The 26,795-nt window shown below is 41.3% G+C and overlaps 1 protein-coding gene across 1 annotated transcript; it reads left to right on the plus strand.

Moving 5' to 3' along the window:
• Window positions 1–26,182, plus strand: CREBRF (CREB3 regulatory factor). Its single transcript, XM_034066989.1, has 10 exons — window positions 1–112; window positions 9,522–9,699; window positions 10,684–10,809; window positions 11,656–12,739; window positions 13,264–13,365; window positions 16,804–16,998; window positions 18,731–18,920; window positions 19,365–19,438; window positions 19,847–19,969; window positions 20,200–26,182. The coding sequence occupies exons 2-10, from the start codon at window positions 9,691–9,693 to the stop codon at window positions 20,313–20,315; spliced, it is 2,019 nt and encodes a 672-aa protein (XP_033922880.1). The 5' UTR covers window positions 1–112; window positions 9,522–9,690; the 3' UTR covers window positions 20,316–26,182.
• Window positions 26,183–26,795: the final 613 nt, after the last annotated feature.

Raw genomic sequence — 26,795 nt, forward strand, 5'->3', positions numbered from 1 at the left:
GATTTCCGGGAACCCGTCAGGAAGGGACATAAACAAAACAAACCCGCAGCCGCATGGAGGGTCCGGGCCCGAGCGCGCGGGGCGGCGCCCCCTGCTGAGCCCCGGCCGCGCGGTGAGTGCGGGACGAGGGGGGCGGCCGCGGCCTGGCGGGGCGGGGGTGCTGCGGGGCGCGGCGGGGACGCGGCTGCCGGCCCGCGGCGGGGGGAGGCGGCGGAGGGGCGGCGGTGGCAGCGTGTGCGCACCGGGCCGGGGGCTGCGGGGCACGGAGAGGGAGGGGCGTGTCAGCCCTGCTGCGGGGTGCCCAGGGGCAGGCGGCCGGGATGGTGCCCGGTTCCCAGAGCTCGGCTCGGCTGCGCTGGGGGGTGTGGCAGCCGGTGCTGCGGGAGAGCAGTGCTGTGCGGGGGGTGTCCGGCTCACGGAGCCGAGGTGGAGCGCCCGGGGGGACAGCGCTGATGTGGCTTAAGGGCGCGGTGAGGGGCTGCGGGGGCACACGGGTTCAGCAGGGAGCTGTTGGTGTTCCTTCCAATCTCCTGCTGTAAGGAGCGGCCCGTGCCTCCACAAGGAAAGTGACTCTCGCAACCAGCGCCAGGGAAACGAAAGCGCTGGGGAGACCGGTCGCGCTGGCTGTGCGGGTGGAGGGGCGGCTCGGCCGCCCGGACACACGGTGCCGGGTGCAGAAGGGCTCGGCTGTTCCGCGCTCTGTTGCTTTTCGGGCTCGGCGTCCCCTCCTCTGCTTTCGACCTGTTCGAGTGCTCGGGGGGTGGCCGATGGGAATGGGGGTTGGGGTCCCTGCCTGGTGTCCAGCGGGACGGTCCCGGTCCGTAGGGAGGAGGCGGAGAGGGGTCCCGGGCCGGTGCGAGCGGCGGGGCAGGGCGGCGGGAAGGACTCTCCGCGCTCGGACACTACTTTTATGTAACTGGGATGGGGGGTGCGGAGCTTCCCCTGCGGGCGGCAGCCCCGGAGGTAGAGAAGGGGCTTCCCCAGGCAGCGGGGGGTCCGCTACGGGGCGGGAGGCCGCGGGGGCTGCCTCCAGCGGGGCCCTCTGCTCCCTCATCGCTGCGCGGGGACGCTGGGGACAGAGACCGGGACGGGCTCCCGGTGCCCCGCAGGCAGACGGGCGCTCGGCGGAGGGGGTCCCGCGGCCGGCGCGGCGGAAGGGGGTTTGTTTACATGTCGCCTCACCCTAGCTTGAAAGGGCCGCTGGGCGGGTGAGCGGCGGGGCCGGCGGCCAATGGGAGCGCTCGTGGCTGGGGAGCGAGCCACTGAGCGGGCCGGGGGGGCGGGGCGGCGCGGCGCTGGCCGGGCTAGGCTGCGCTCCGCGGTGGCTGGCGGGGCGGCCATGTTGGCTGGGAGGTGTGTTAGTGGGTCAGGGGCGGGGGCCGCCCCCCCGGGTACCTGCCCGCCGGTGGAGCGGGGGGCTCGGAGCGGCGCCGCCGGCTGAGGAGGGTCCCCGCGGTACCGTGCCCACGGAGCGCCTTGCCTCAGGGGGTCTCTTGTTGCTGAGGGTCGCACCACTGGGGTCTGCAGAGCGGCCGATCCCGGCCGGCAGCCCCTGCACGGTCCGGGACGGGTATGGCCGCGCACTGGTTGTCACATTCCCCGTCTTTAGGGGAGGTTCCTGCCGTGAGCCGGTTCCTACAAACTTTACTTATAAAACACTGGTACTTCCTCGGGCCGTCTCCGGTGTGTCTGTGGTGTCTCCCCACACGGGTCTTGGACACCTTTCTGGATCTGGATGAAGTTCAGGCATGGTTTGAACGGCTTGCCCAAAGCCCCTCATGTCACCAAGGAGCCAAGCTTGAACTCTTATTTCCCCTCCATCCAGAAGGCCCACGGCTTGGCCATTATTTCGCATACTGATGCATGTGGTATTGCCGGCATGCCCTAATCTCATCCCTGTAACGTGCAGCGTGGCCAGCGCAGCCCACAGTGCTTCTCAGGGCATCATCTGGTGTCACTGATCAGATATCAAAGATAATTTAATGACCAGAATTCACTGTGTCACGCTCCAGTATAAACACATGCCATTTTCCAAGCCTCTACACAACAGTTTCAATCATCAGCTATGCCAGCTGAAATGTTACCTTCTTGTTTAAAGTAAGCATCATCTTCGTGTTGTTGCCGTTCAAGGGTAGCTTGTTGAAATCATGCCACATGTAACCTGCAAAACATCGATTTTGACATCTTCCAAACACTTCAAGGTATTTTAAAGACATTGATAAAAGGACTCCTTTCCTAAGGTCGCTTAAACAAGTGTCTTTAAGCAGACTTGTGGGGAAGGTTAATTATTGTTATTCCACGTGTGTTTTCATGGTAAGGATAATAAAGAGCAGACACGGCTGCTTTAGAACTTGGTTGATTTTCATTGTTGGCAACTTAAATGAGAAGTCAGATTTTCTATAGCAAATGTATTGGGTGGCTGCTTTAGCAGGCAAGGCTTTTCCTAGAGATGTCAATGTTCAGTGATGGTACGTTTTAGAGGCGTGAATAACAACTCAGGGACCCCCATACAGCGCTTTCTAGTTTACCTGAGCAAAGAAAGAATTCCTCTGTGATGGGAGTATTAACTGAGGAGAGAAACCTCCAGCAGAGGCATCAAGCCATTGATGCCATGTTGGGTTTTATTGTTTAACTAATGAGAGTGGCAAAGCACTTTCTGAAGGACAAAGGTTTGAAGTCCCTTCCGCATTAGCGGGAATTAATTGGGAATAAATAGAAGCTTCTGGCTGACTGGTAGACTGATAGCATGGTATAAATAAGGGAACCGGTTTAGATTTCCATGACTTGCGTGTCCATGCCATGGGGTTTGTGAAGCCTAATTAAAATGGGGTTTAAAATAGAAGTTTGATAAAGGTATTGGCACTGCCTAAGAAGTGCTTGAAAGTCAGCATTGGCTTGAAAGACAAGCCAAAAAATTTATGAAAATTGTGGATTTTAAGGTTTAGACCTCACGCTGATCATTTCCCTGCTTTTAGCATTATATTAAAAAAAAATCCAAACCCTTCTGGTTTTGGAATCTGCTGGGGTTTAGGGTTTCTAAGGGTTTGTTGTGGGGTTTTTTTTGGGGGGGGGGAGGTGTTTGATTTTGCTTTTTGGACTGTTTTGACTGTTGTGTTTTTCTGATGTGTTACTGGCTTTGAAGCATGCTGTGCCGATAACCCAGGATGAAGAGTAGGCTAGATTGTACCATTCCCTTCATCCTAAGAGGCTTTTTTCCCTGTGAACTATAGAATTATTTCTTACCCCGAAAGAATTTGCACTGTCAGAAAATATACAGAAACAACCTTCATGTGGGCATGCAGAATATTGCCGGAGATTGTCAGCTAAGTGGCTGTCTGGTTTTGCTTTTGTTTTCTGTTTGCTTTGGCCGCATTCTGCTTCAGGGGAAATCTGTGGCTCAAGAAAATTCTGAATCTTAGTCTTGCTGCTAATTCTCTTGTGCAAACAACTCTCTTAACTTCACAGTGGTACTTTAATAAAGGTTCATGCAACTCACATTTTAACTGTAAAAAGTTTTTTTAAGTGATTTGAAGTGTGTTAGTATAGTTCTAACAGGTATTAACATGCTGCACATCCCACTCTTGGCACTAGGACATTAAGAAAATCTCAGTCTTTGTTCCAGAATGTACACAAGAGCTATTGCTTCTAATAGGAGTACTTTATGCTCCGTCCCTGGCAGTGTTCAAGGCCAGGTTGGACAGAGCCTTGACCGACATGGTCTAGTGTGAGGTGTCCCTGCCCGTGGTAGGTGGGTTGGAACTAGATGATCTTAAGGTCCTTTCCAGACCAAACTGTTCTACAGTTCTGTTGTTATTTCTGGGCATAATTGTTATGAAACACGTAGATGCAATATGTTGTTTGTTGGGTTAAAAAGCATCACTTTTGTTCGTCAGCATCTTGTATGTTTATCAGTTATTGGCATGAGCCTATTTGCTTACGCAGTTGTGTTGAAGTGAAATAACCCTCCGAAGTTGGGCAGCTGGCGGTGACATGTAGGGTTTTTAACTCAAACAGAGAATTCAGTGCTGTAATTCATCAGCTCCATTACCAGAGACCAGAGCTTCTATTTAGTGGTATCATTTCAAGATCTTGAAGTCTGTCTGCTGTGGGCAATAGGATTAGAAAAATAATACCAGCCAGGAAGAGGAGGTCAGCAGAGGAAAAGGGACAAAGACAGTGAAGTAGCAGTTTCCCTCTCCTGAAGGGAAGAGGCTTAGAAGAAGTGAAACAGTTTTTGTATCGCTAGTTCTTCTAACTGGCAATGCTCCATCAAACTTAGGATCTGAGTGTCTTAAGCAGATTGTTGTTTGCGCTCTGGGACAGTGGAAGCAAAGGGCGTTGTGTATTGGATGCTTATGCTGGTATTTTAATGCAAATACATCACTGAGAAGGTAGAGGGGTTTGGCTGCTTTGGATGAGCAGGTGAATGAGGCAGGCTGTGGTGGGTGGAAGCAGAAGACGACCTTTTATAAGAGTGTCTTTGCTCATCGTTAGGAAAAAAAACCCCAGCTTAGTGTCATTGTAGTAGTGGAGAAAAGTGAACGATTTTTTGTAAGTCTGGCTAATAGTTGAAGAATCATGTAAAAAGAAGGGGAAAAGAGCCCAACACCAAACAAAAAACATTGCACTCAAAAACCAAACTAAGAAAAGTATGTCCTATGCTTGAAGACTGTGCTGAGCAGACTGTGTTCTGTAATAGGGAACAAATTGGCACAAACTGTGGAAGGGAAAAAAGTTTAAAGAGAAGTGTAGGAGAACTTCTTGCATCTTTATCTGTACTTTGTAAAATGTCCAGAGACAGAAAACACTGCACAGCACATAATAGTTCTTTTAAAGTACTTGGCATAATGCGTTCTCTGAATTTCAAAGTTCGGTGTATTTAATGTTTTACCCTGAGCTTGTAGGTTTAGCATTGACAGGCTCTCGTGACTTGCAGGTTATTTATCTGCATCAAAAATGTAACTTGGACAAACTGTGCTGCATAATGCAGTCACCATCATGAAAAGTGTAATTGTTCATGTAGGGTATTTAGAACAGGCATTTAGCTGCTGTGATAATAAGCACTGTACAATCAGCAAAACGGTGTAGCCACGCTCTCTGTGCCTTTCAGATTGAACAAAATGCACATCTGAATTGAGACCGAAATAGCAACTTTAGTTATAACTACAGTACAAGTGATTCATGCAGGTGACTGAGGAAGACTTTCAGGGTTGTCAAGCTGAAAGACTGGATTTCTCTTATGGGGGGGCTTCTAATGCATTGCGGCAGAAGCAGGTTTTACTGGTCTGGAGTGGTGGCACAGGAACTGCCATGTATCTCCTTAATGCTGCATGGTTTGGGTTTAGGTAATACTCTCTGCCAGTTTAAATGTACTGCTGCATCAGTGATGTCATGTAATAGCCCACCATTAGATTGTTTGAAGTTCAGTTTCCTTGGGTGTCTTGGGAGTATTATTAAACTATTCTAAATGTGCATTTTTCAAAAAGTAAATATAAATGCAGAGGGGGTTTTGTTTGTTTTTTTTTTATTAGTATTTATCATTAGATTAATGAATTATTAACTCTATAGGACAGGTCTTGGTTACTTACTGATGAGGATTTTAACCAGGGTGTATACGCATGCCTCCATTAGTACCCCAGATTCTTAAATGTTAGATGAACGCAGCAGTTCCTGAGATGTCTTGCTTTCTTCACGCCCAGTGAAGGAGCAAGCCTTCTCCTGGGAGCACAGCTCTGCACTGCTGTCACTTAAGAATCTGCAAACACAGAACCAAACCCAGGGACTGGCTCCTTAATCACCTTAATCTGATTTCACTGCAGGCTGCTGCCAAAAGGCGGGTGGCACCCTGCCCAGTGCCTGCGGCTGCGTATTCCAGCTTCTGTTCTTGTGAAGTAACTACAGGATTTCACCTCTGTATCTCCTCATTTGGGAAGGGCTGATGTAAGGCATCAATGAAAATTGTCCTGAAGTAGAAATTTCTGCTGTATTTATCTTCAGTAATTCTCATTCTGCTGTTCTTGAGGTCTGCCACAGATCTTTCAGTTCATTCAAATCTGTATTCATTATAGATAACAACTGTACTTATTCTATTCTAACTCAGTCTTGAGCTGAAAGTGCCAATAATGATAAGTTCTGTAGAAATGGGACTTGAACTGCGGTATACAAAGTAATTTTCCTTCACAGCAAGTTCAGATTTTACATCTGTGCTTCCATATGTCATTGATTTCTACCATACATCTTTATTTACCATTGCATGAAAAAATACTGGTAGCTAAGTGTGAACACTGGGAGGCTTTTAATGAAGAACTTGATGATCCTGGGGAATTAAGAAAGCAGTTGGAAGTAGGTCTGCTTTGCAGGGAACATGAAGCATGCCTAGATTGTGCAGCTTCCCGAGTCTTTCTTTTTATGGACTCAGTGAGTTTCCTCCATCCGTAGAGCTACCAAGAAAGATCTTATGTTGTAAAATACTGGAATAGATCCTAATGGGATTCAAAACACACTTAAATATTAATATTAGAAAATGTCAAGAATGAAATCTAAAGAGAATTATGGGAACAATTAGATTAGCTGATACACTGTTTTGACCTGGGAGGACATACACTGTCATTCATAGTCGGTGCTGTAAGTTTATAGCAGAATGATCACTCCAGTCTTTAAGGCGTTAGAAGTATTTTGAACATTTAATGTCTGTTTTGAGGGTTTGTAAATGATCTAAAAGCTCCCTTGTCCTGACACTTGGAAGTGTCAGTTGGTTGTTGGTGAAATCAATGTCAGTACAGTAAGTTTCACTGCCACGCCTTTCCTAGTTGTGTATGAAACACAGTGGAGTGGCTTCAGGTTCCTGTTTAGCAAAAACACAGTAAAGGGTAATTGGTAAAGGAGAAGCAAACAGCTCCTTTCTTGCCCTTTATATCATGCAGTGGCAGAACTTCCACAGTCTCCGGTCGCAGATGCTGGCGGTGGTGGTCTGGTGTTGACGTCAAAGTATTAATTTGATATTCTGTTGAAAAAGGCATCAATCTCTGTCACTGTACATGGAAAGAGAGTAGGATACTACGAGGTTTTAGACTGGAATTAAAAATTACCTCTTTCTCACCTCTTTCTTTGCGTATGAGGACATCATTTATTTGTGTCAAAGAACAGGCCCTTTCTCCTAGATCGGGCCATGTTGAAAAGTAAGTCATTCATGCCGCATTTAACAGCAGAGGAAGGACTAGTTCTGCTGTGTTGTGGCTTTTGCTGGGTGAAAGGGGATGCGGATTGTTGAAGCACATTGCACTGGGACAGAAACAACTTTAAATGTCACTTCAAGATAAGTGAATAGCGCTCCCTGGAAGTCTTAGAGTGGAAAGAAAATGTTCTCAGAAGGAACTGGCTCTTACTCCACACAGGGCCCTACAAGGAGTGGCTTGCTTTGGCAGTGGTAGCATGGTTTTACTGACAGCTTGCGTTTAACTGCACTTGTAACTGTGGTTCTTTATATTTTGCTTTGATAAGTAAAGTCTTTTGCATAATGTCTGTTTTTACCACAGTCTGATGGTATATATGCTGAGGCGTTGCTATTCAACCTATATTTAACAAAATAGCTGAGATACTATCTGAAAGTAGGAATAATCACGGGGATGCTGTCATGTGCTGGTGGGAGGAGGGTTCTGAGCGTAGCTTTGCTGTAGGAGAACACTTTCACTTTACTATTTGTTTTTCAAAGCAAGAGAATAAGCAGCCTGAGCAGACTGCACAAAGTCTGACTTAGGAGCAATGCTGAGTGAAGAGTTCTGCTCAGAGAAGGAAATCTATTTTAACTGATGTCGCGGTTTAACCCCAACCGGCCATTGTGCAGCACCACAGGCTCTTGCTCACTTCCCCCACAGAGGGATGGGGAAGAGCATCGGAAGGGCAAAAGTCAGAAAACTTGTGGGTTGAGATAAAGGCACTTTAATAGGTAAATCAAAAGCCACACACACAAGCAAAGCAAACCAAGGAATTCATTCACCATTTCCTGTCCAAAGCAGGTGTTCAGCCACCTCAAGGAAAGCAGGGCTCCATCACACATAATGGTGACGTGCAAAGACAAACACTGTCACTCCCAACATTCTCCCTTCCTTCTTCCACCAGATTTTTATGTTGAGCATGATGTGTCTTGGAATATCCACTGGATCAGCTGGGGTCCCTTCAGTTATTGCACACCCCCCAGCCTGCTCGATGAAGGTGTAGGATCAGAACAGGCCTTGGCTCTGTGAAGTGCTGCTCAGCAGTAACTAGAAGGTCTATGTATTATCAACACTGTTTCCAGCACAAATCCAAACCATAGCCCTTTATTAGCTACTATGAAGAAAGTTAACTCTACCCCAGACAAAACCAGCGCAACTGATAATGGTGAAGAACTGTACAAGTGTGATGGTTCCGGGGTTTGATTATGCTCCTCTAATGCTGCTTTTATGTTAAAGAGACTTCACATAAGGATAGGGTTCATGCAAGCAGACAAGAGAGTGAGCAAGCAGCAGCCTTGAAGACAATGTAGTTACATTAGATACTAAGCTTTGATACCATGGATGATTTTTTTTTATTACTGCTTTTGGTATAACATTGTTCTTTTTTACTTCCTATTACTCATGAGTCTTCTGTTATACTTTGTATACTGTGTAGATACAGTTACTGATGTTTGTGCTAAGGCACTTGCTTTTCTATGGTTCAGTTTTTCCCTAATGTTGCTAAAAATGCAAGATAGTAAAACTTGGAAGAGTCCTTAGATATTCATCTGAAGTAGCAGCAGGTCTGTAGAAACTACTAAATTGGTAAAATTACTGATAAGTAAATTGGACCAATTTCAACATTCTCCTTACTTGAAATCAATAGAGAAGAATTATGAATTGATCATTATTAGGCAACTCTGACCGAATATTTGCTTTGTTCTGTCGGGGAGGTCTGTCTCTCCCCTTCCTCTGCTGCTGGCCGGGGAGCACACATGCTGTAATCCTCTGCCACTAGATGTTGCTGTGTGAGTGATTGATAGAATCTTATCTGATGCTGGAAGGATTCATCTCTTAAGAAGAGGAGGAGATATCACCGAAACAGTATTAGTGCCTGCTCTGAAATTATTCTGAAATTGTGAGACGTTTGCCTGAGACATTTTTAGCATTTATTGGCTCTGTTCTATTAGTCATAAAGATTGTTTCTCTCCTGAACACCCAGCAGTCTGCTAGTCATTATTTCCAATTAGGCAGGCTTTTCTTTTCATGTGTCTATAGAGCTCCTGGTCTCCGCAAGGAGGAAAAAAGGCAACAAAATGTAACTCAGCCAAAAAGGGTTTTGCAGGAGCTCTGTTCTGTAGCATCTGTGGCTTTTCATTCGATGAAAGGTGGCAAGAGAAGAAAATTGCTACACATTCCAGCATGGGGAATAAACACTTTTCAGGGGAAATTTTTGTCTTTACTTCACTTTGGCTGTTTTTTAAGCAGTACCTTATTGGTGAAGGCTTACTTACCTCCTTGGGGGTTTACTGTGTTTATTCTACACAGAAGTCTACAAATAAAAGAGCTCCATCAGGGTGAACTGAAGTTACCCTAAGGAAAAATTTCATTGCATGGATTGTGTAAACTCACTGAGACTGAAGTAAAGCTGGAAAGGAATCTACAAGTGAATAAACCAAGAAGTTTGGAATTGGATTTGGGGAATCTGGGCTTGGAAATGCCTCAGGTAAGTCAGTTATGGTTTTACTTGCTTCTGGACATAATTTTGCTTCCTTATTTACAGGGGGGAAAAAAAAGGAAAGAAAGTTTAAGAGCAAATTTGACTGGCATTAGAAGGCAGAATTTAGAAGAGATTAAATGGTGTATACTTTTTAGGATCTCATTAGTGTTTATGCTTGGAAGCTGTGCTCTTGGTGCTGTATTTGTTCACACAGCAAGATTGAGCAAAGTTGTTGCCTTGATGAGGGTGGATGCCTGGAGAGCAGCCTTTTATTACTGCAGTGATTCACACATCAGCACACCGAATGACTTTCAGCAGAGCAGTGTTTCTCCCTTCCCAACCCTCAGGGCGAGTGTGTCTAGAAGAGAAAGAGGTCTGGAATTCAGTGTAGCAGAAAGCCTTGCTGCCCATTCCCTGCATGCCCAGTCATCCTGTATAATGTTTGTTTGCGAAGTTCCACTTTGCTCTCAAGAGGTATAACACTCTTGATTGAGTTGAAATAAATCTTACTTTTTTTACAGCCTCAGGTGGAAATGTTATGAGTTCCAATGGTTCTACAGTCAACACTGTTTTAGTACAAAATAGTTTGCACTAGGGTGAAGGCCCTGCAAGCGTGTAGTGCCTATTGATACTCATACATCTTGCCAGTACTCACTCTCCTCTTCTACGAATGCTAACAGATCCCTGAACTTGGCAAATGCATGAGAATTTCAAACCCACAAAAAAGAATGAATGAGCAATGGTCTTGCAGCTATATGATGAATACAAATGTGTCCTTTGATTAAAGAGCTGCGTGTTGTTAGCTGCTCTTAAAGCATTCTCTCACTCTGAGAAATGACATGCTTATCTGGAAGGTAAAAACCTTCCAGTTGCAAGTATAGCACAAGGTCAGAGTCTTGGATAAAATGGCAATGCTGTCTGTGTTTTGTTGAAGAAAATATTATGCCTTTTTATATCATGGTTCAAATGTCAGTATCAATTCTGTTGTAGCCCAGTGTGAGTGGAATGGACCCTCCTTTTGGGGATGCCTTTCGGAGCCATGTGTTTTCAGAGCAGACTCTGATGAGCACAGATCTCTTGGCAAGCAGTTCAGATCCAGACTTCATGTATGAACTGGTAGGTCATCTTTCTGTGTGTCTATACAATTTCCTCTCCTTGATTAATACCTTGAGTTTGTGTAGTAAAGGGGTATTTGTTCAAGAATGCTAGAAGATTATTCATTACTGCTAGCTGCTGATGAGGGGAGAGCGTAACTGCTTGTCCAACTAATGTGGTGTTTCCTCAGTAAATGCTTGTTAAAGCTGGCTATCAGGAGAGGCTTGATAAGTCTCACATAGAGCTGTGTTGACCTTAGTCATGGTGCTTGAGACTCTTCCTAACAATATTTTCTGCAAGAGCAGTTATGTGCTACTTCACCCAAGCTGTGAATGCAGGGGAAGGAGAATAAAAATTTACTCGTGAGATACTTATACTAGCATCCTTTTTCTTTTGTTTCTTCCCTATATCAGTAGCTCATGGTTGTTAATTGACCATGTTAGAATGAGCTTTTCCAGGGACTGGTAAACTTCAGCATATTTTGTTAAGCACACAGCAGAGCTTGACCTAGGTTAATAGAGACTAGACCAGCTTGCTGTGATGCCTTTCATGGATATTTGTACTAGTCGAGTTCATGATGACCAGAGGAATTTGCAGTAGCAGAAAAAGAAGCCAGCAGCATTTGACTTGTATCTTTAGCAATCTCTTCAGAAGGATCTGCTGCTGAAGCATTGATACTAGACTTCACTCTGACCCTCAAAAGAATCTTTTAGTAGCTTTTTAGAAGTGAAGTTGAGGTATCTTCATATGTTAGCACTGCCTTACACTTCACTGGAATTCAACTCACCATACTAGATTAAGTAGAGGACAGAGATGATTGATGCTTTTTTTTCTGTGATAATGTTTAACTTGTCTTATTATGCACAGGACAGAGAAATGGACTATCAGCAAAGCTCCAGAGACAACTTACTTTCAATGGAGGACTGCAAAGACCTTGAGAACTTGGAGTCTTTTACAGACATCCTGGACAAAGAAGCTGCTCTCACCTCAAAATGGGAGCAGTGGGACACCTACTGTGAAGACTTAACGAAGTACACTAAATTAACCAGCTGTGACATCTGGGGAACAAAAGAGGTGGATTACCTGGGCCTCGATGACTTTTCAAGCCCATACCAAGATGAAGAGGTGATAAGCAAAACACCAACACTGGCTCAGCTCAACAGCGAGGACTCCCAACCTGTTTCTGATTCACTTTATTACCCTGATTTGCTCTTTAGTGTAAAACAAAACCCTTTAAATCCTTTGTTACCTGGCAAAAAAATCGCAACCAGGGCAGCAGCCCCAGTCTGTTCCTCCAAGAACATTCAGGCTGAGGCACCTTTGTCGGACTTTGTTCAGAAGGCAAGCAAACCTGCAACTCAGCCTGCTTCCAGTACACAAATCATGGTGAAGACCAATGTGTACAATAATGAAAAGGTGAACATTCATGTTGAATGTAAAGACTATGTCAAAAAGGCAAAAGTAAAGATAAATCCTTTACCACAGAGCAGACCAGTGCTGAGCCAGACACATACTGATTCAGCAAAGGAAAACACCTGCTATTGTGGTGCTGTAGCAAAGAGACAAGAAAGAAAAGGAATGGAGTCCCCACACAGTCACAGTACAACTCCTATTTTGCCTTTTAAAGAGACTCAAGAACTGCTCCTCAGCCCACCCCAGGAAACCCCAGGGCTCATTGCTGGGGAGAGCAGTCTTTCTGCCAGCACATCGGTATCAGATTCTTCACAGAAGAAAGAAGAGCACAACTATTCTCTTTTTGTAACAGACAGTTTGGGTGAACAGTCAGCAAAAGGAGACCCTGAGGAAGATGAGGATGATGAGGACGATATTGAAGATGAGGACCATGATGAAGGATTCGGCAGTGAGCACGAGCTCTCTGAAAATGACGATGAGGAAGAAGATTATGAGGATGATAAAGATGATGACATCAGCGATACTTTCTCAGAACCAGGTACCAGCAGTGTCGGGTTTTGTTAACACAGAGGTTAATGGGTTTGTCTGCCAAGTGGAAAGAATGTTTTTGAATGCTTTATTGTTACAGATGAGCAACACTGACCTTAAATTAGGAACTTCCATCCCAGATTTTCTAAGTGTTTGCAAAATACAGTTAACAAAAACTAGACAAGGTCTCTATATTGCCCTGTTTCAAGAAAAACTGTGTAAGCTGTGGTCATGCACAAAAATAATAGCAGAGAATACAGGAAACCTGGGTTGTAGCCTAAGGTTGTAGGGCAACTCCCTGCAGTTTTTATCTTCTTGGTTTTTTTGCGGCTTGATGATGGGAAGTGTGGAGCTTTCTAATGCTTGCTGCTTTGAGTTTATCTAGACTTGTGTCTGTTGATAGCTGGTATGAAACCATAGCCTGAGTGAAATAATTTCATCATTACTTAAGTCTTACTGTAGGTATAGTTTTCCGCAGAATCCAAAGAATACCTACTACTGAAACTAATTGAACCATTTCTTGGTGGTTTTCAGCAGTAACACTTAGTGGGTCTTCAAAGGATACTGAAATCCTCTCTTCTGCATGTAGAAATGGAGCCTTAACAACAGAAATAAGAACTAACCTTCACCTAGAAGGTAACAAAGCGGTAACGTTGTGTGAAAAGAAAATATAAAGGGAAAGGGACAGGACTGTAACCAAGTATTAGTTTCATTATAGAAAGTGTTATAAATGCTTTGTTTTGGAGCATAAGAATTAAGCTATTCAGACATTTGGCAATATGTAACTTCAGGGGGGAAAGCAGCTGAAATTTTGCCTTTTTAAAAACAGCAGCTTCCCTAAAGCTTGTCACTGTTTGTCATAATGAACTCTCAGATTAAATTATTTTCTAAGTAGATTTCCTGAGTTGGTATTAAACTTACTAAGCATTATACCCTTTATGTTATTTTTACATGTACATTACACATTTATGTTAGCATTTTAAAACCTCTTCCTCCCTTCTTCTGAGTTCAACTCCCTCTGCTTTTGGGGGCTTTGAGTAGCTATTAGAGCTCTGTAATGATTGCTGTGCTGCACAGTTCTTTGCAGCCCACGGAGGCACGTTGCACAGGAAGCCTGGTAACCTTGAGAAAGAGATGTCGTATTAAAAGGCTGGATTTCAGTTGGTGGAATTACATTAACTGTTTGTCACTTGTTCAGATTTTACTGCCAAGCTCTCCTTCTAAATAAATCTACATCATGCAGTAACAGAGGAATTTGGTTTATACCAGCTTGCTAGGACTTGAAATGAAGCTATTCACCTAGAGTAAGGTGATACTAAAAGTTTAACCATATGTTTTGATTCTGTTAGAAGGGAATGTCTTCAGCTGTTTTAGTTATGTCACTCTTGCACTTTGTGTTGGGATTTTACCTTTAGAGTAAAGGTAAACACTGTGGATAAAGTTTCTAAAAATAGGCATGGCACAGGAAGATTTAACCTTCCATAGTGCTGAAACCAAAATCAGTTGATAAATTTAGACATAATTCACTGAAAGGACAAAAACTCTTAGTTACTGCTGCCTCTCTGATGTATTTTATGCACAACTGGCTTTTGTTTATTCTTCTTCTAATATGTTTTTGGAGTCCATGAAATGCATTCTTAAAGTATTAGTGTTGTCTGAGGAGATAGTTAACTTCAGGAACTTGGAGAGATAGCCACAACATGACCGGGTGTAAGGCAAGTTTGGGCAATATACTCTTTTATTATCATGATGATACAAATTTAGCAATTTTGGTCACCTGCAAAGGTAATTTATTATGTGAATTATCAGCCCAGGCCTTTTCTAACAGTTAAACTTTTCTTTCCATTACTGGTATATTTTACCTCCCTCATTTAATAGAAATATTTGTAAATGACTGCTTCTCCCCTCAAGAAGTCAAAAGATTGCAGAAATGGGAGATGCAGCAACCGATTCAGTTTTCAGTAGCACTGGAGAAGAAATAGCCAAAAGGGAAAAGTGTGTAGAGACATGGAGATTGTTTAAAGAAGCTGCGTTGCATCTATTTTGAGCACCTGGACCATCAGCTGGAGGAAAAAGACTCATAAGTAGTTTGACAGAAGTCAGTATGACTAAGTGCTAGAGAGAAAGGTTTTTCTGGTTTAGTTTTGGTGGGGCTATTTTTGCTTTTAATGTGGTACGGTGCAGAAGTCATGTCTGTCCTGTTGTCTCTTCTACTTAATTTAACCCTTATGAATTTAAACCTAAAACCATAGTAAAGGATGTGAACAAAGACTTTTAGGAGGGAATAATGAAGGGCTTGAAAGGCACATACAAGAACTAGATTATTCTATGTAACTTTAAAATTATAGCAGGTCAATGTTGCAAGGCAGAACGCATTAAGTCAACGTAATTTAACTTGCTAACCTAATTATAGTTTAAATAAGCAAACAGGAAGTCTTGATTTTAACCTTGTACATTTGTACACATCAGCTCTTCAAGAGATTTGTTTTCATCAGTTGGCTTAATTCTGTGTTATGAAGATGGGCTAAATTTATACACATCTATATAAATGAGTTACGTAGCTTGACATGTGTTTTCAAGTGGAAAGTAAGTGGGGTTTTTAAGAGTTTTTTGATACTTATGTCAAACAGCATTTGAGTAAAATGGAAATACAGCAGAAATATTTATGGTATTTGAAACTATATTGAATGTAAATTGTCACAATCATTTTGGCTATACAAGAAAAAATGTTTCATAAACCATGTTTCATTGTTTGATTTGCCTTTAAAATACTGCCTTTTTACTAAACTAGAGAATCAAAGTAAAGGAGTTCATGAAATAATTAGAAAGAGAACTTTAGAGCTGGTTTCATCCTTCTGGGCACCTAACTTTTAATCATACCTTTGGTTATGAGGTGAGAGTCGGACCAAAGCAAGAAAGTTTGTTTTTTCTCTTTCAGCTGTTTTTTCAAGTGCAAACAGACAAATTGAATAGTTTGTTTTAAAAAGAAGAAAGTCTTCTTTGTGCTGCTGTTAAAGGATGAAGGCAGGGGTCAAGGCTTGTTACGCTTACAGTCCCTTCAGTGGTTGGATTTTCTTTAACCTTTTCTTTAAGCTTCATCAGTGTATGTGATTTTTTTAAACATAAACTATTATATCGGATTTTAGTGCACAAGGTGATGCAATGGTTTGAGGTTTCTTAACCTTAATATACATTGCCTTTATTTTCTGAAACTCACGTTGGATTTTAAAAGCTGTGGTTTCCGTTTACATAATTTTGGTATAATATTTATGCAATGTGGATAGTAGCATTACAGTGTCCATGTGCTTCATGACCAGTGCATCATATCACATGCATCATAATATACCTCTAAAGTTTTGTGTAGCTTTACTGTGGATCATTTCATCCCACTTTAAGAGGTGAGGAAGAGATTGAACAGCTTGTTTATTTGTTTATTCTTCTTGTATATACGAGGTACCTTCAATTTAGATGGTCTTTTCTTAAGAGCTTTAGGTCATTGTCATGATAACACAGCCCCCTTCCTGTAATCTAACAGAGGTGGGTGATGTGATTTATTTCCCAAAACTATTCAAACTCAAGGAAGAGCAGCAGTTGGACTCGATAAGCCTAATGGGCCCCTTCCAACTCAGAATATTCTATGATTGAATAATTTTGCTTTCTTTATTAGTCTTTTGCTAATTCAGCTTTATTATCAGCTTCTTTTCCATTCTTTTTGATTAGAGATTAACTAAAATGGAAGAACACTTTCCAACAGCTGTTGTCTGTACTCTGCAGTGGTGGGATTGTGGGAGAGAACAGCAATAGAGTTTAAGGGGTCAGAAAACATAAAGGGGCTTTCAACGCATATATAATTTGTCTCTTTTCAACTAATGAAGCAACATCACTGGCTCAATGTCTGTCTCTGGATTTAAGGCAAATACCCAATAGTAGTTGATGATGAAAACCAAGTCTATTAGATAATGTAAAACAGGCCTTGTATGTGGTTTTGCTTTTAACTTGAATACTCAGCCCACAGTTAAAGGGCTAGAAACAGTTTTGCCAACTTTATATAAACAATGCAATGCATCCTTTTAGGGTATGAAAATGATTCTGTGGAGGATTTAAAAGAAATGACTGCAATATCCTCCCGGAAAAGAGGCAAGCGAAGATATTTCTGGGAGTACAGTGAGCAACTAACACCATCACAGCAAGAAAGAATGCTGAGGCCATCCGAGTGGAATAGAGATACATTACCAAGTAACATGTATCAGAAGAATGGTCTCCATCATGGTAAGAATAGAGTCCTAGTTACAAGTGAATGTCTTTCCTTCTGACACCTTCAGTAGCCCAACTCCTATACTTGCAATTGCTGAGAAGTTGTATTTTGGCCATGAAAATAAATCATTAAAACACTGGAAGTCTGTTGCTCGATTAGCAGAGCTCTGCACAGTGTCCAAGGAAGGCACAGTGAACATACAGTAGTAACTTTCAGTGTGGTTTCTTCACAGGAAGGTCAATGAATTGAAAATTGTAACTTCCAAGGGCTTTCAGTGGAAACCCCAAAAGTTGGAAATTTTCTCAGTGCAATACTGTAAACATACTGGATGGGTCGCTTGACTGGGATTTGTTCCTCATAGCTGTTAGTTTAAGTCTTGCTTGCATTAGAAGTAAGCTGGAAGTGATCTGAAATGCAAAATTCACGTTAACCGCAGTATGACCCAAAGGACAAGCAATAAGGCATGACTGTCTCTTTTTGCTCCTCCCTACTTGTTTCTCCCACCTATGTGAATGCAGCACAGTGAAGCAGTTACTCTTCTGTGAATAAACTATTTCTTTAAAATACCCCCTTAGAAACTTGAACCAATTGGTCTAATAACTGTGTTTTATTCCCGTAACTTTTTGATTAGCAATTTGCTAACCACAGACATGACTAATATCACCCAGAACAAACCACTCTTAGGAGTAATGTTTGCTTTTTTGTCAGAGAACCTCTTTGGTAGGCTGCTCCATTTGATTTTGGCTTTGAAGGAGAAAATGAAAGCAGTTTCTCTGGTTGTAATGTTAACATTCCCTTACAGTCGTAAATTACTGTCTTTAACGTGGCAGTTTACCTTCTGTTCAACCAAAGGATTTTTTTGTTGCTGTTACTTGTAGATTTATTCAGGGAATAAAACTTGGGATTTTTTTAAAGTCTCCATAGTTTTTATATTCTTATTTACCTTGTAGTGAAATATCAGTACCTAAAGTCATATTACTACTTCTTCTGAAGGCTTATATCTATACTTGTTATTAAACAACAAGTAGCCAGACATGCCTTGAGGACTCAGTCCCACCAGATACTTGGAGGAGCAAGTGACCTTTAAGTCAGGTGCGTATGCGAGAGATTTTTAGGATCAGTCTCTAGAAAAAGACCCACAGAAGTGGCAGAGAATCTTTAGAAATAAAGATTTGGTCTTGAATACTTGTATTTCTGTAGGAAAAACAGGCCTTAAATAGCTTCAGATACACACAGAAGGGGTTAACTAACCTTTGTGTGGATCATTTAAGCTCAGTATCACTGAAGATCTTTTCAATACCAGGCCTTAACACTATTTCTTAGTACAGAACTTTAGCAATAAGATTATTGAGGCATTTCATCGGCTTGAGCCTGCAGGAGGATATATTGGCTGAACACGTAAGTTAGCAAGTTAAAGTTGGGGCAAAACAACTACATTTGAACTTGTGAAATATGTTCTTCAGCACAGTTGTGTGTGAATACTGTCTGTGACATCCAGTAGCTTGGCCAGCAGTATTTTCTCTTATCTGATCTGGATACAATATGAATTGTACAAAGCAGTTTGTCTGGAAATGTTCTTTCTATTGTGAAAGGCCATAGGGATCACATGATTCCAGTCCATTCTCTTGCAATGAACAAAGGAACTTCAGCTGCACCCAAAAAACTACATATTTAAGAATGTTTTTCCACAGGTTTGTGTATGTATTATGTCACTTCCCAACTCAATTTCCTGCATATTTAAAACAGGAAAATATGCAGCAAAGAAGTCACGGAGGACTGATGTAGAAGACCTGACTCCCAACCCCAGAAAACTTCTACAGATTGGTAATGAACTGAGGAAACTGAATAAGGTGATCAGTGACCTGACACCAGTCAGTGAACTTCCCTTAACTGCCAGACCAAGGTCAAGAAAAGAAAAGAACAAGCTGGCTTCCAGGTATGTGTTAGATAATGCTACATGGATGAGTAAATTTTGATTACTGCAACTGTACAATTAAGATCTAACTAATTTTTGGCTCAAGAGATCCTGCTTCATTGTGGCAGTTTCTGCAATGGGATAACTACCAAGTTATCAAAAAGCAGGGAGACTGGCACTTTGGAGATGTAATTTGCCTGTTTCCTAAATAATAACGTGTTTCCACTGGAAGCTGGCTTGCTTAGCTGCAGGGTAAATGATTGATACAGTGATAAAATCCACTAGTGTGAAGTGTAAGCAAATACAGGTAGCAGAGTGCTTTCAGTGAAGCCGAGTGAGTAGACAGATGATTTTGTACATCACAGCTCTAGGAGTGTTGGTTGATAAGTTCATGTGGCAAACAGATGCTCTTAGTATTCTGGAATTTTTGTTAGTGTTCTAATTCTTCCCCTCTTCTTACTATAGGGCTTGTAGACTAAAAAAGAAAGCCCAGTATGAAGCCAATAAAGTAAAACTCTGGGGTCTCAACACGGAATATGGTAAATACAACTCTTAATTTTTCTTTTGTTCAGACAAGTCTGTGTTTTGCCATCATGTAACTTCGGTCATACCTGGCAGTTTATAGAGAAAACAGGATTGGTACAAACCAAACAGTTTTGTTGGTACAAAACCACTCACTCCATAAAGTGTATGTAGATTGGGTTACCTGCAGTGTGGAGCTACTTTACAGATATAAATTATGTAAATGTATATGCGTAATATCATAGAATCATATAAATCTTTGTGGAAATGTGTTTACAGATGTAAATTATTGCATCTTAGTTTTACAGTAAGTCTGATGTGACATCTTTGGCACTTTCAAATAGCAGTGTGTGTGGACAACTGTGGATCTCTTTTACTCCAGGAGGGATGTGCTGTAAATCTAATCCAGGTTTTCTTCTTTGCAGATAATTTACTGTTTGTGATCAACTCCATTAAACAAGAAATAGTTAATCGGGTGCAGGTACCTAAAGATGATAGAGGAGTCAACATGGAACAAAAATTGAACATACTTATTAAAGACACTCTTGGTAAGCTGTAAACTTAATGTATTTGCATGTGTGTGAAGAGACATATAATCGTGATACTTTAGATTGCAGTTTCTGGAACAGAGAAGAAAAAGCAGCTTCCTGATTTCAGTTATTTATGCCTTTTGTTGGTTGCTAACCAAAGCATTCATTGACTTTGTATTACATATAGGAATGCATGAGTACATGCTGTGAGTAGCAACCTTATAGCACATTTTCTCACCTTTTCTTAGGACTACCTGTAGCTGGACAGACATCAGAATTTGTGAATCAAGTTTTAGAGAAGACTGCAGAAGGAGACCCCACCGGTGGCCTTGTAGGGCTACGAATACCAATGTCAAAAGTTTAAAGACACGACTTCAGCTGTTCTCATCGGTCAGATTCTACCTGTGTTGTCAATTACTTCATTGTAAATTGCATTCTGGTCTGCATGTCAGTTTAGCACTACGTACACATTTACAATTAGGTTCCATTGGTTTTAAATAACAAAGTAGTAAACCAAATCAAAGCATGATATAAAATGCTTAATAGCATTTTTGGACCATAAACCAGGTAGTTTTACAGCTGCTTGAAGCTTAAATACAGAGATGAGGATTCTTTTGAAAATTAAGTTCTGTAGGACCAGAATATATCACTTTTAATTTAGAAGCAAAAACATGGGGTTGCTAGTAAAAAATGTTAGCATATGCCAGACATTGTGACAGGTTTATGCTCCAAGTAAAATGAGAGGAAGCATTTTTTTGGTAAAGCTGTCAATTTAGGGAGGTTTTTGATCCTTTTTTGTTGTTTTTTTTAATAATTGGGTTTTTGTTTGTTCTTCTTACACACCAGTAAGCTTTCTTTGCAACCATTAACTTGTACATAGCACACATGGCAATAGAGCTAGTGTGCCATAGAAGACTTTAATTTTCTGAGCTTAATAGTGTATTTAAATGTCAGTGCAAGCAAGAGAAAACAAGTATATTCTTTGTGCCTTGTATTTTGGGGGGAGAGCTATCAGTATAAGCTGGTAAGGTTTTGTATGAAGAAAACCCTGGGGGGAAAAACCAAGATGTATAGATGGTAAGATTATAGGTTTTAATGTATTTGTTCCAGCTCTTACAATTTTTTGAATGTATATAGGAATATGTTGAAAATGTAGATATATGCCACAGAGTCTATGTATTGTATAAAAGATGGCTCTAGAAAACTCAATTTCGGTACTTTGGCCGGAAGAAAACAAATACTTGCACATTAATGCGATTGTTTATTTTTGTACCAAAGACAAATGCAACTGATATGGCGAACTGCCAGTCTAAGTAAAGTTTTGCACAGCTTATATGATACTGTACTGAATGTAAAAACACATGAAAAAAAAGAAAAAAAATTAAAGGTCAGGGTTAGGGATCTTACTGAACTGTGAATTTTTTTGTTTGGGTCCAATTATCTACAGAAGGAGCATTCATACATAATGATATTATTTTGCTGTTCTTGTAGTTCGCTTCCATGGTAGATAAGTTGGTGGCCATCTTGGAGTCTTTAAATCTTTTTTCTCTGCACTTACTGTAGGAGATTTTAATATATTTGGATTTTAGTAAGCTATTGGTAAAATAGTTTTCAACTTTGAGAATTTAAAAAGAAAAATATTATTTAGCTTGTTGTAGTATACTTCCACCAAACAACCAAAATAAAATTATTTTTATTGTAACGTGTATATATGTAAAGAGAAAAAAGAGCTACAAATATCTAATTCCTTAGTTGCCACTTTTCCAGTTGATGTATTATTATGCATGTGATGTTTCCAAGGATCAACACAGGCTTCAAAACGAAATGAAACAAAAAAGAAATTTATAGACTTTTATATTTTTGTACAGGTATTTCGAAACTAGCTTCTTCAAACTTATATGTGACTTATTCTTGTTGATTCAGTAGTTTCTATGATTGAGGAATATTAACACACAGTTCTTATTTGCTCTTCTGCTAATAAGACTTGGCTTTGTAGTCAGTGTTAACGTACAGATTAAAAGCTTTAGCCTTTGATGAGAAAGTCCTTTATCTCAAGGCAAAATCATTCTCTGGTTTCATGGACCCCCTTCCTTTTCCTCCCTGTTCTTTCTCTCCCTATTTAAAGATGACAAAACACTGTTTACTGAAAATAGAAATACCAAATATTTTCAAATGTAGCTGCTGAAAAGAAAAATGCAAAAGTCCATGAAGGCTTTTTCCCCGCTCCCTTTGGGGAATTTCTCCACTTCATTTCTAGTTTGTCTGAGTTTGTTTTGTACTGTGATTCCTTTTTGTTTATAAGTAGATTATTTTTATATCCAAGCTTGTACTATAAAAACAAAGTCTGGATCTGTAATAGTGCAGTAAGAGTGGCCGATGAAGGTGGCACTCCTGCCACATACTTGTGAGTGGTGCACACAGCTTACTTTATGTCTAAATATTTTGGAAGACTCAAAAGGGAGGAGGAGGCCAAAATACCACTACTGAGCTGTACAGAAAGTCTTTCCTACAAGAGACTAAACAAATACACAGGGCAATTTAGGCAAAACTTCATAAATCCACTTAAGACTTGCGAAATCTGAGTGGAATGTGGGTGGTTTTGTTTCAGGTGTTTTTGTTGTTGTTGTTGTCGTTGTTGTTGTTGTCCAGGTGAGGTGAGAGTTGGCTGCTGCTTTACACAGTGGGTCAGATGTATTCCTATTGTAATTATTGCTGATGTTGCAGTTATTCCAGAGATACATACGGCCCATAAAACCCCGACAAAGAATGTCTCTTGTGAAGTTAAGGCCATGTCTGTACGAAGATTTGAATACTGTTGTTCCTTTCTGATGAATGGTGTTGCCACACTGCTCAGATACGAGAGCTCCTTACACTATATCCAAACCATGTAGGCAAGGCAGCATTTCTAAATGTTGAGAGCAGTTTTGCAATCAGGTGAAAACTTCTGTGACAAATTAAACTGACAAGGTATTAAAAAAGCCCCTTTTTTACTACTCAGAAGTACTGGGCAAATACAACTTTATAGCTTTTTATTTTTTGTCTGAAAACCAGAATATGATTTTGGTCTAGCATTTCAAAGTAGTCTTTGAATCTTTAGTGAATTCCATACCTTTGCATTTCGTGTTTTCTATGTATTATTTTAAGTTAAAAGCTTTTAAATAGTTGAGCTTTTTAATGTTGACACTTTATTTTGTAACTATTTATATGTATGTATATCTTAGAAAAGCACTTTGTTTAAAAAAAATACAAAAAAAAAGGAGAAAAAAGAAAAAAAAGAAAACTGCGTTTTATATGATTCCTGCCACTTGCTGCTAACTCTGGGCTGGTCAGAATGCTGCAGCGATACTTGATATAAATAAAACCTGGCAGTAAAATGTAGAGTAAAGATAAGACCTTTTGCTGGTTTAACTTTATCATAAAGGTGACATAGGCAAGCTGTGCAGCTTTACATTTTAACCAGGGGACTCTGTGGCATTTAAACCGTCTAGAAATGGTTGTACTTTAATGCCAGTAACAATCTGCTTCCTCTAGTGTCATTAAAATATATACATTTAGTGTATACTTATCACAAACAAAAATCTTATAAGGGTATAAAAACCAACAAATGTACATGTTCTGTTTTTTGGCAATTGTGGCATGCATTTTTGGATGATCTTTAGAGAAGACCATTTTCTAAAGATTTTCAGTGTTCATACATGGTATGTGGATCTTAATGAAGTCCTGGATTTTTTTGTTTTTGAGTGTAGGCATTGTGAGTATTCACTTTTAATCCTGTATCCAAAAGCAATTATATATTTTTGATTTAATACAAACAAAAGCTCTTCCTTTTTCTGATACACTGGATTCTCTAGAATTTGTTTCCATATTAAAAGCATGCTGTCATAACTGCTCTTGTTGAGATCTCGTCAGTCTGAACTTAGGTGCCACACTTTGAATTGATGGACTGCTTGTTCTACTGTACCATGTATGATTCTTGTCCTTTCCTACTTCCTTCATAACAGATGATGATGTGGCTTTATATTGTGCCTTACTTGTAAATCTAGAACTAAATGTTTTTCATTCCCTCTGAACTCCTCAAACCTAACCCTTCTGAAATTGAATCAGAACTCATGAAAGCATCCTGAAGAAAGTCTGGATAGATTTGATTTGTTTCTCTCAGTAGTAGTCCTTTTGTATTCCTATGGAAGACCAGTTTTTGAACGGCCTTGCAAAATGTGGGGGTGCTCGTGAAGGGTGTTTTTTAGCCCCAAAACCCTTTTTGCTAACGCTTCCTTTTATGGTTTATTGAACACATATACTGATACCTGGTGAGTACTTTTTTTTGGATGAGAGAGACTTACTACTAAAGCTATGTTTACGTGTGGATGGGCTGGATTTTCTTACCATACCAGTTGAAATCATTGTGATTTGATGAAGTTGCATTGCTGTAAAGCTGATGTGAGAGTCGGGCTCCGCTGTGTTGAGTTCCTAATCTTTATAGGTAGACATTTTTTCCATACTGAAAGGGCCAGGGAAAAGTGTTTTTAAAAAGAAACAAAAAAAACCTTAAAATGGGTAATGGGTCTTTTGACTCACCTAGAAGCAACCAGATACTTCTGAAATACAGTGGTGTCAGTTTTGATTTTATTTTAGAAAGTCCCCCCCCAATATTTATCTGATACTTGCCTTCATTAATAAGACATGTAGCTTATTTACAAAATAGACTGGATGTGCTTTTCTTCTCAATAAATCATTTAAACATAGCTATTTTTTTAAAGCTCTAAAAAACTTTATCAGGAGAATTTCAAAGGGTTGTATACAAGTTGCCTTCAGCAGAAATAGTAGATGCAATTCTGTTCCTCAAACGTGCTTGCAAGTCTTCCTGAACTTCTGTTGAGGCATAACCCAATTATGTACCGTGAATGTTAGGTTCTGGTTTTGGCCTTGAGATGTGAATTTCAAGAATGCATCTAATCATGATTTTCTTTTCTTTTCGAGTTGGAGGCTTCAGTTGGAATCATCTAGTTAAATGTGCTGCTAGATGTGGTCTTGGCTTATTGACACAGCCTTGCACACAGCTGAGGTTTATTTTGCTTACCCCAGGGATTGTGTGAAGTACATTTCAAACAGTTACTGCTTCAGTGACTGATTCTTCTTGTAACTGTATTAAGGGCATTAGTATGTTAAGAAAACACCACTCTTTAATACCTCCCAATATAAATTGGGATTCTTCAGTGTCATTCATGAAAGATGGCACTTTTAGGTTTTGTATCTTCTTTGCAGCATACAAAAATGTCTCTATCCTTCTACAATTTACATTTCACAATATGCCATGTTTTTCCCCCAATGCTTCTAGCATGATAAGAAGGTGTGTGTGCGCACTGAATTATAATCCTCAGCCTCTTAGACATTCATGAACTTCCACACGAGCAAATACTGACTATGCATTTATTGTCTTTCTAATGAGCTGTGGAGCTAAAAGTGGAGCCAGAGCTATTTTAAGCTACACTTTCTTCTTTTTTTTCCATTAAAAAAGAGAACCAAACCACCTCCAAGCTTTTTAGAGCACATCAGTCACGTTCAGACTTCTTCTTAAGAATATTTTGCAGTTGGGTGTAAATCAAATTTGGGTGAGTTAACTCGCTACTGTAAGGAAATCTGGATTGGATTTGTTATTGGCAAAAGCACACTCTGCCCTACCAAAACCTTCTGATTAAGAAGCAAAACCTAGCAGCAGCACTTAATTTTTACTAATCTTTCTTATAATGATGCGTATTCATACGTCCTGATTGCAATCATCGATCCTTGCAGAACATCATGTCCAAGTAAAATCTGTTGCTCAGTATTTGTGGTTGGGTGAACTCTTAAGGCTGATGATACGTGCATAGGTGAAAAGTGAAAGTGTTTGAAAACAAAACATGGCATCCTATTCTGTCTATGCTTGGGGTCATGATTGTAATGCTGTCCTTGGTATTCTATAATCAACTTCCAACTGGAGCTCAGAAACACTGAAAGTCTTGTCTCTGTTAGCAAATAAATTTACCTTGTTAAAAGCATGATCTGTTAAAGAGTTGCGATGTTTAATGTTGGTTAATAGTTGTGCAGTTATTTTTTTTTCAAAGAGGCACAATTAAACTCTTGACTTTGTTTACTCTGTCACCCCCCGTCCCTAGCACTTCTATTCACATACAGATTCATCAATGTATGCAACATCCTTTGTAATTTAAAATAAAAATCGTGGAGGAAATACCATCTGGAATCATTGTGTGAAGTGGCATCGGACGGCGTGTGCTGCCGTCGGCTTAATGCCCTCGGCCGCCTGGTACTGACAGCTTTCCTTGGAGGGGATGGGAGCGAGGGAAGGACAGAATGTGTTCCCCCTGGGCAGCGCCCCTGCCAGGAGCTGCCTGTCATGGGCCAGCGTGGTGGCACCATCGGGAGAGCCCGGGCTGCAGCCCAGCAGCTCCTTTGGTTGGTCTCCATCTTCAACACCAGCTTGGGTTGTCCATACCTGGTGTGTCACAGAGCAGGGTCTGAGGGCAGGAGGGAAGCACAGCACCGGGAGGGGGAGATAGGGAAAACGCAAAGGGGCTGTCGCGTTGCGTTGTCTCCCCGCTCCTCCTCTCCGGGACACAAGCGGAACCTCGTGTTGTTCCCCCAGCATGGACACCGGCCATCCCCGGTACTGCCAGTCCGAGACCTTCCCATCCACCCAGAAACCCAGGGCGGTCTGCGGGGTGCAGAACTGTGCAGCCACGCTGCAACCACTGCTTCTCCCAGTGCCATGGGCAGTGCTGCTGTGGGGCCTTCCTTTGGCTCATAAGGACGAAGGGACCCACCTTAGCTCCTATTTGCTAACGAATCG

Source organism: Melopsittacus undulatus, chromosome 10 (genome assembly GCF_012275295.1).
Source record: "Melopsittacus undulatus isolate bMelUnd1 chromosome 10, bMelUnd1.mat.Z, whole genome shotgun sequence".
In the NCBI taxonomy this organism is placed as follows: domain Eukaryota; kingdom Metazoa; phylum Chordata; class Aves; order Psittaciformes; family Psittaculidae; genus Melopsittacus; species Melopsittacus undulatus.

Coding starts and splice junctions, on each gene's coding strand:
- CREBRF (XM_034066989.1), top strand. Junction 12,740..13,263: donor CGATACTTTCTCAGAACCAG/GTACCAGCAGTG, acceptor GGTGGTTTTCAG/CAGTAACACTTAGTGGGTCT. Junction 16,999..18,730: donor GAAGAATGGTCTCCATCATG/GTAAGAATAGAG, acceptor TATTTAAAACAG/GAAAATATGCAGCAAAGAAG.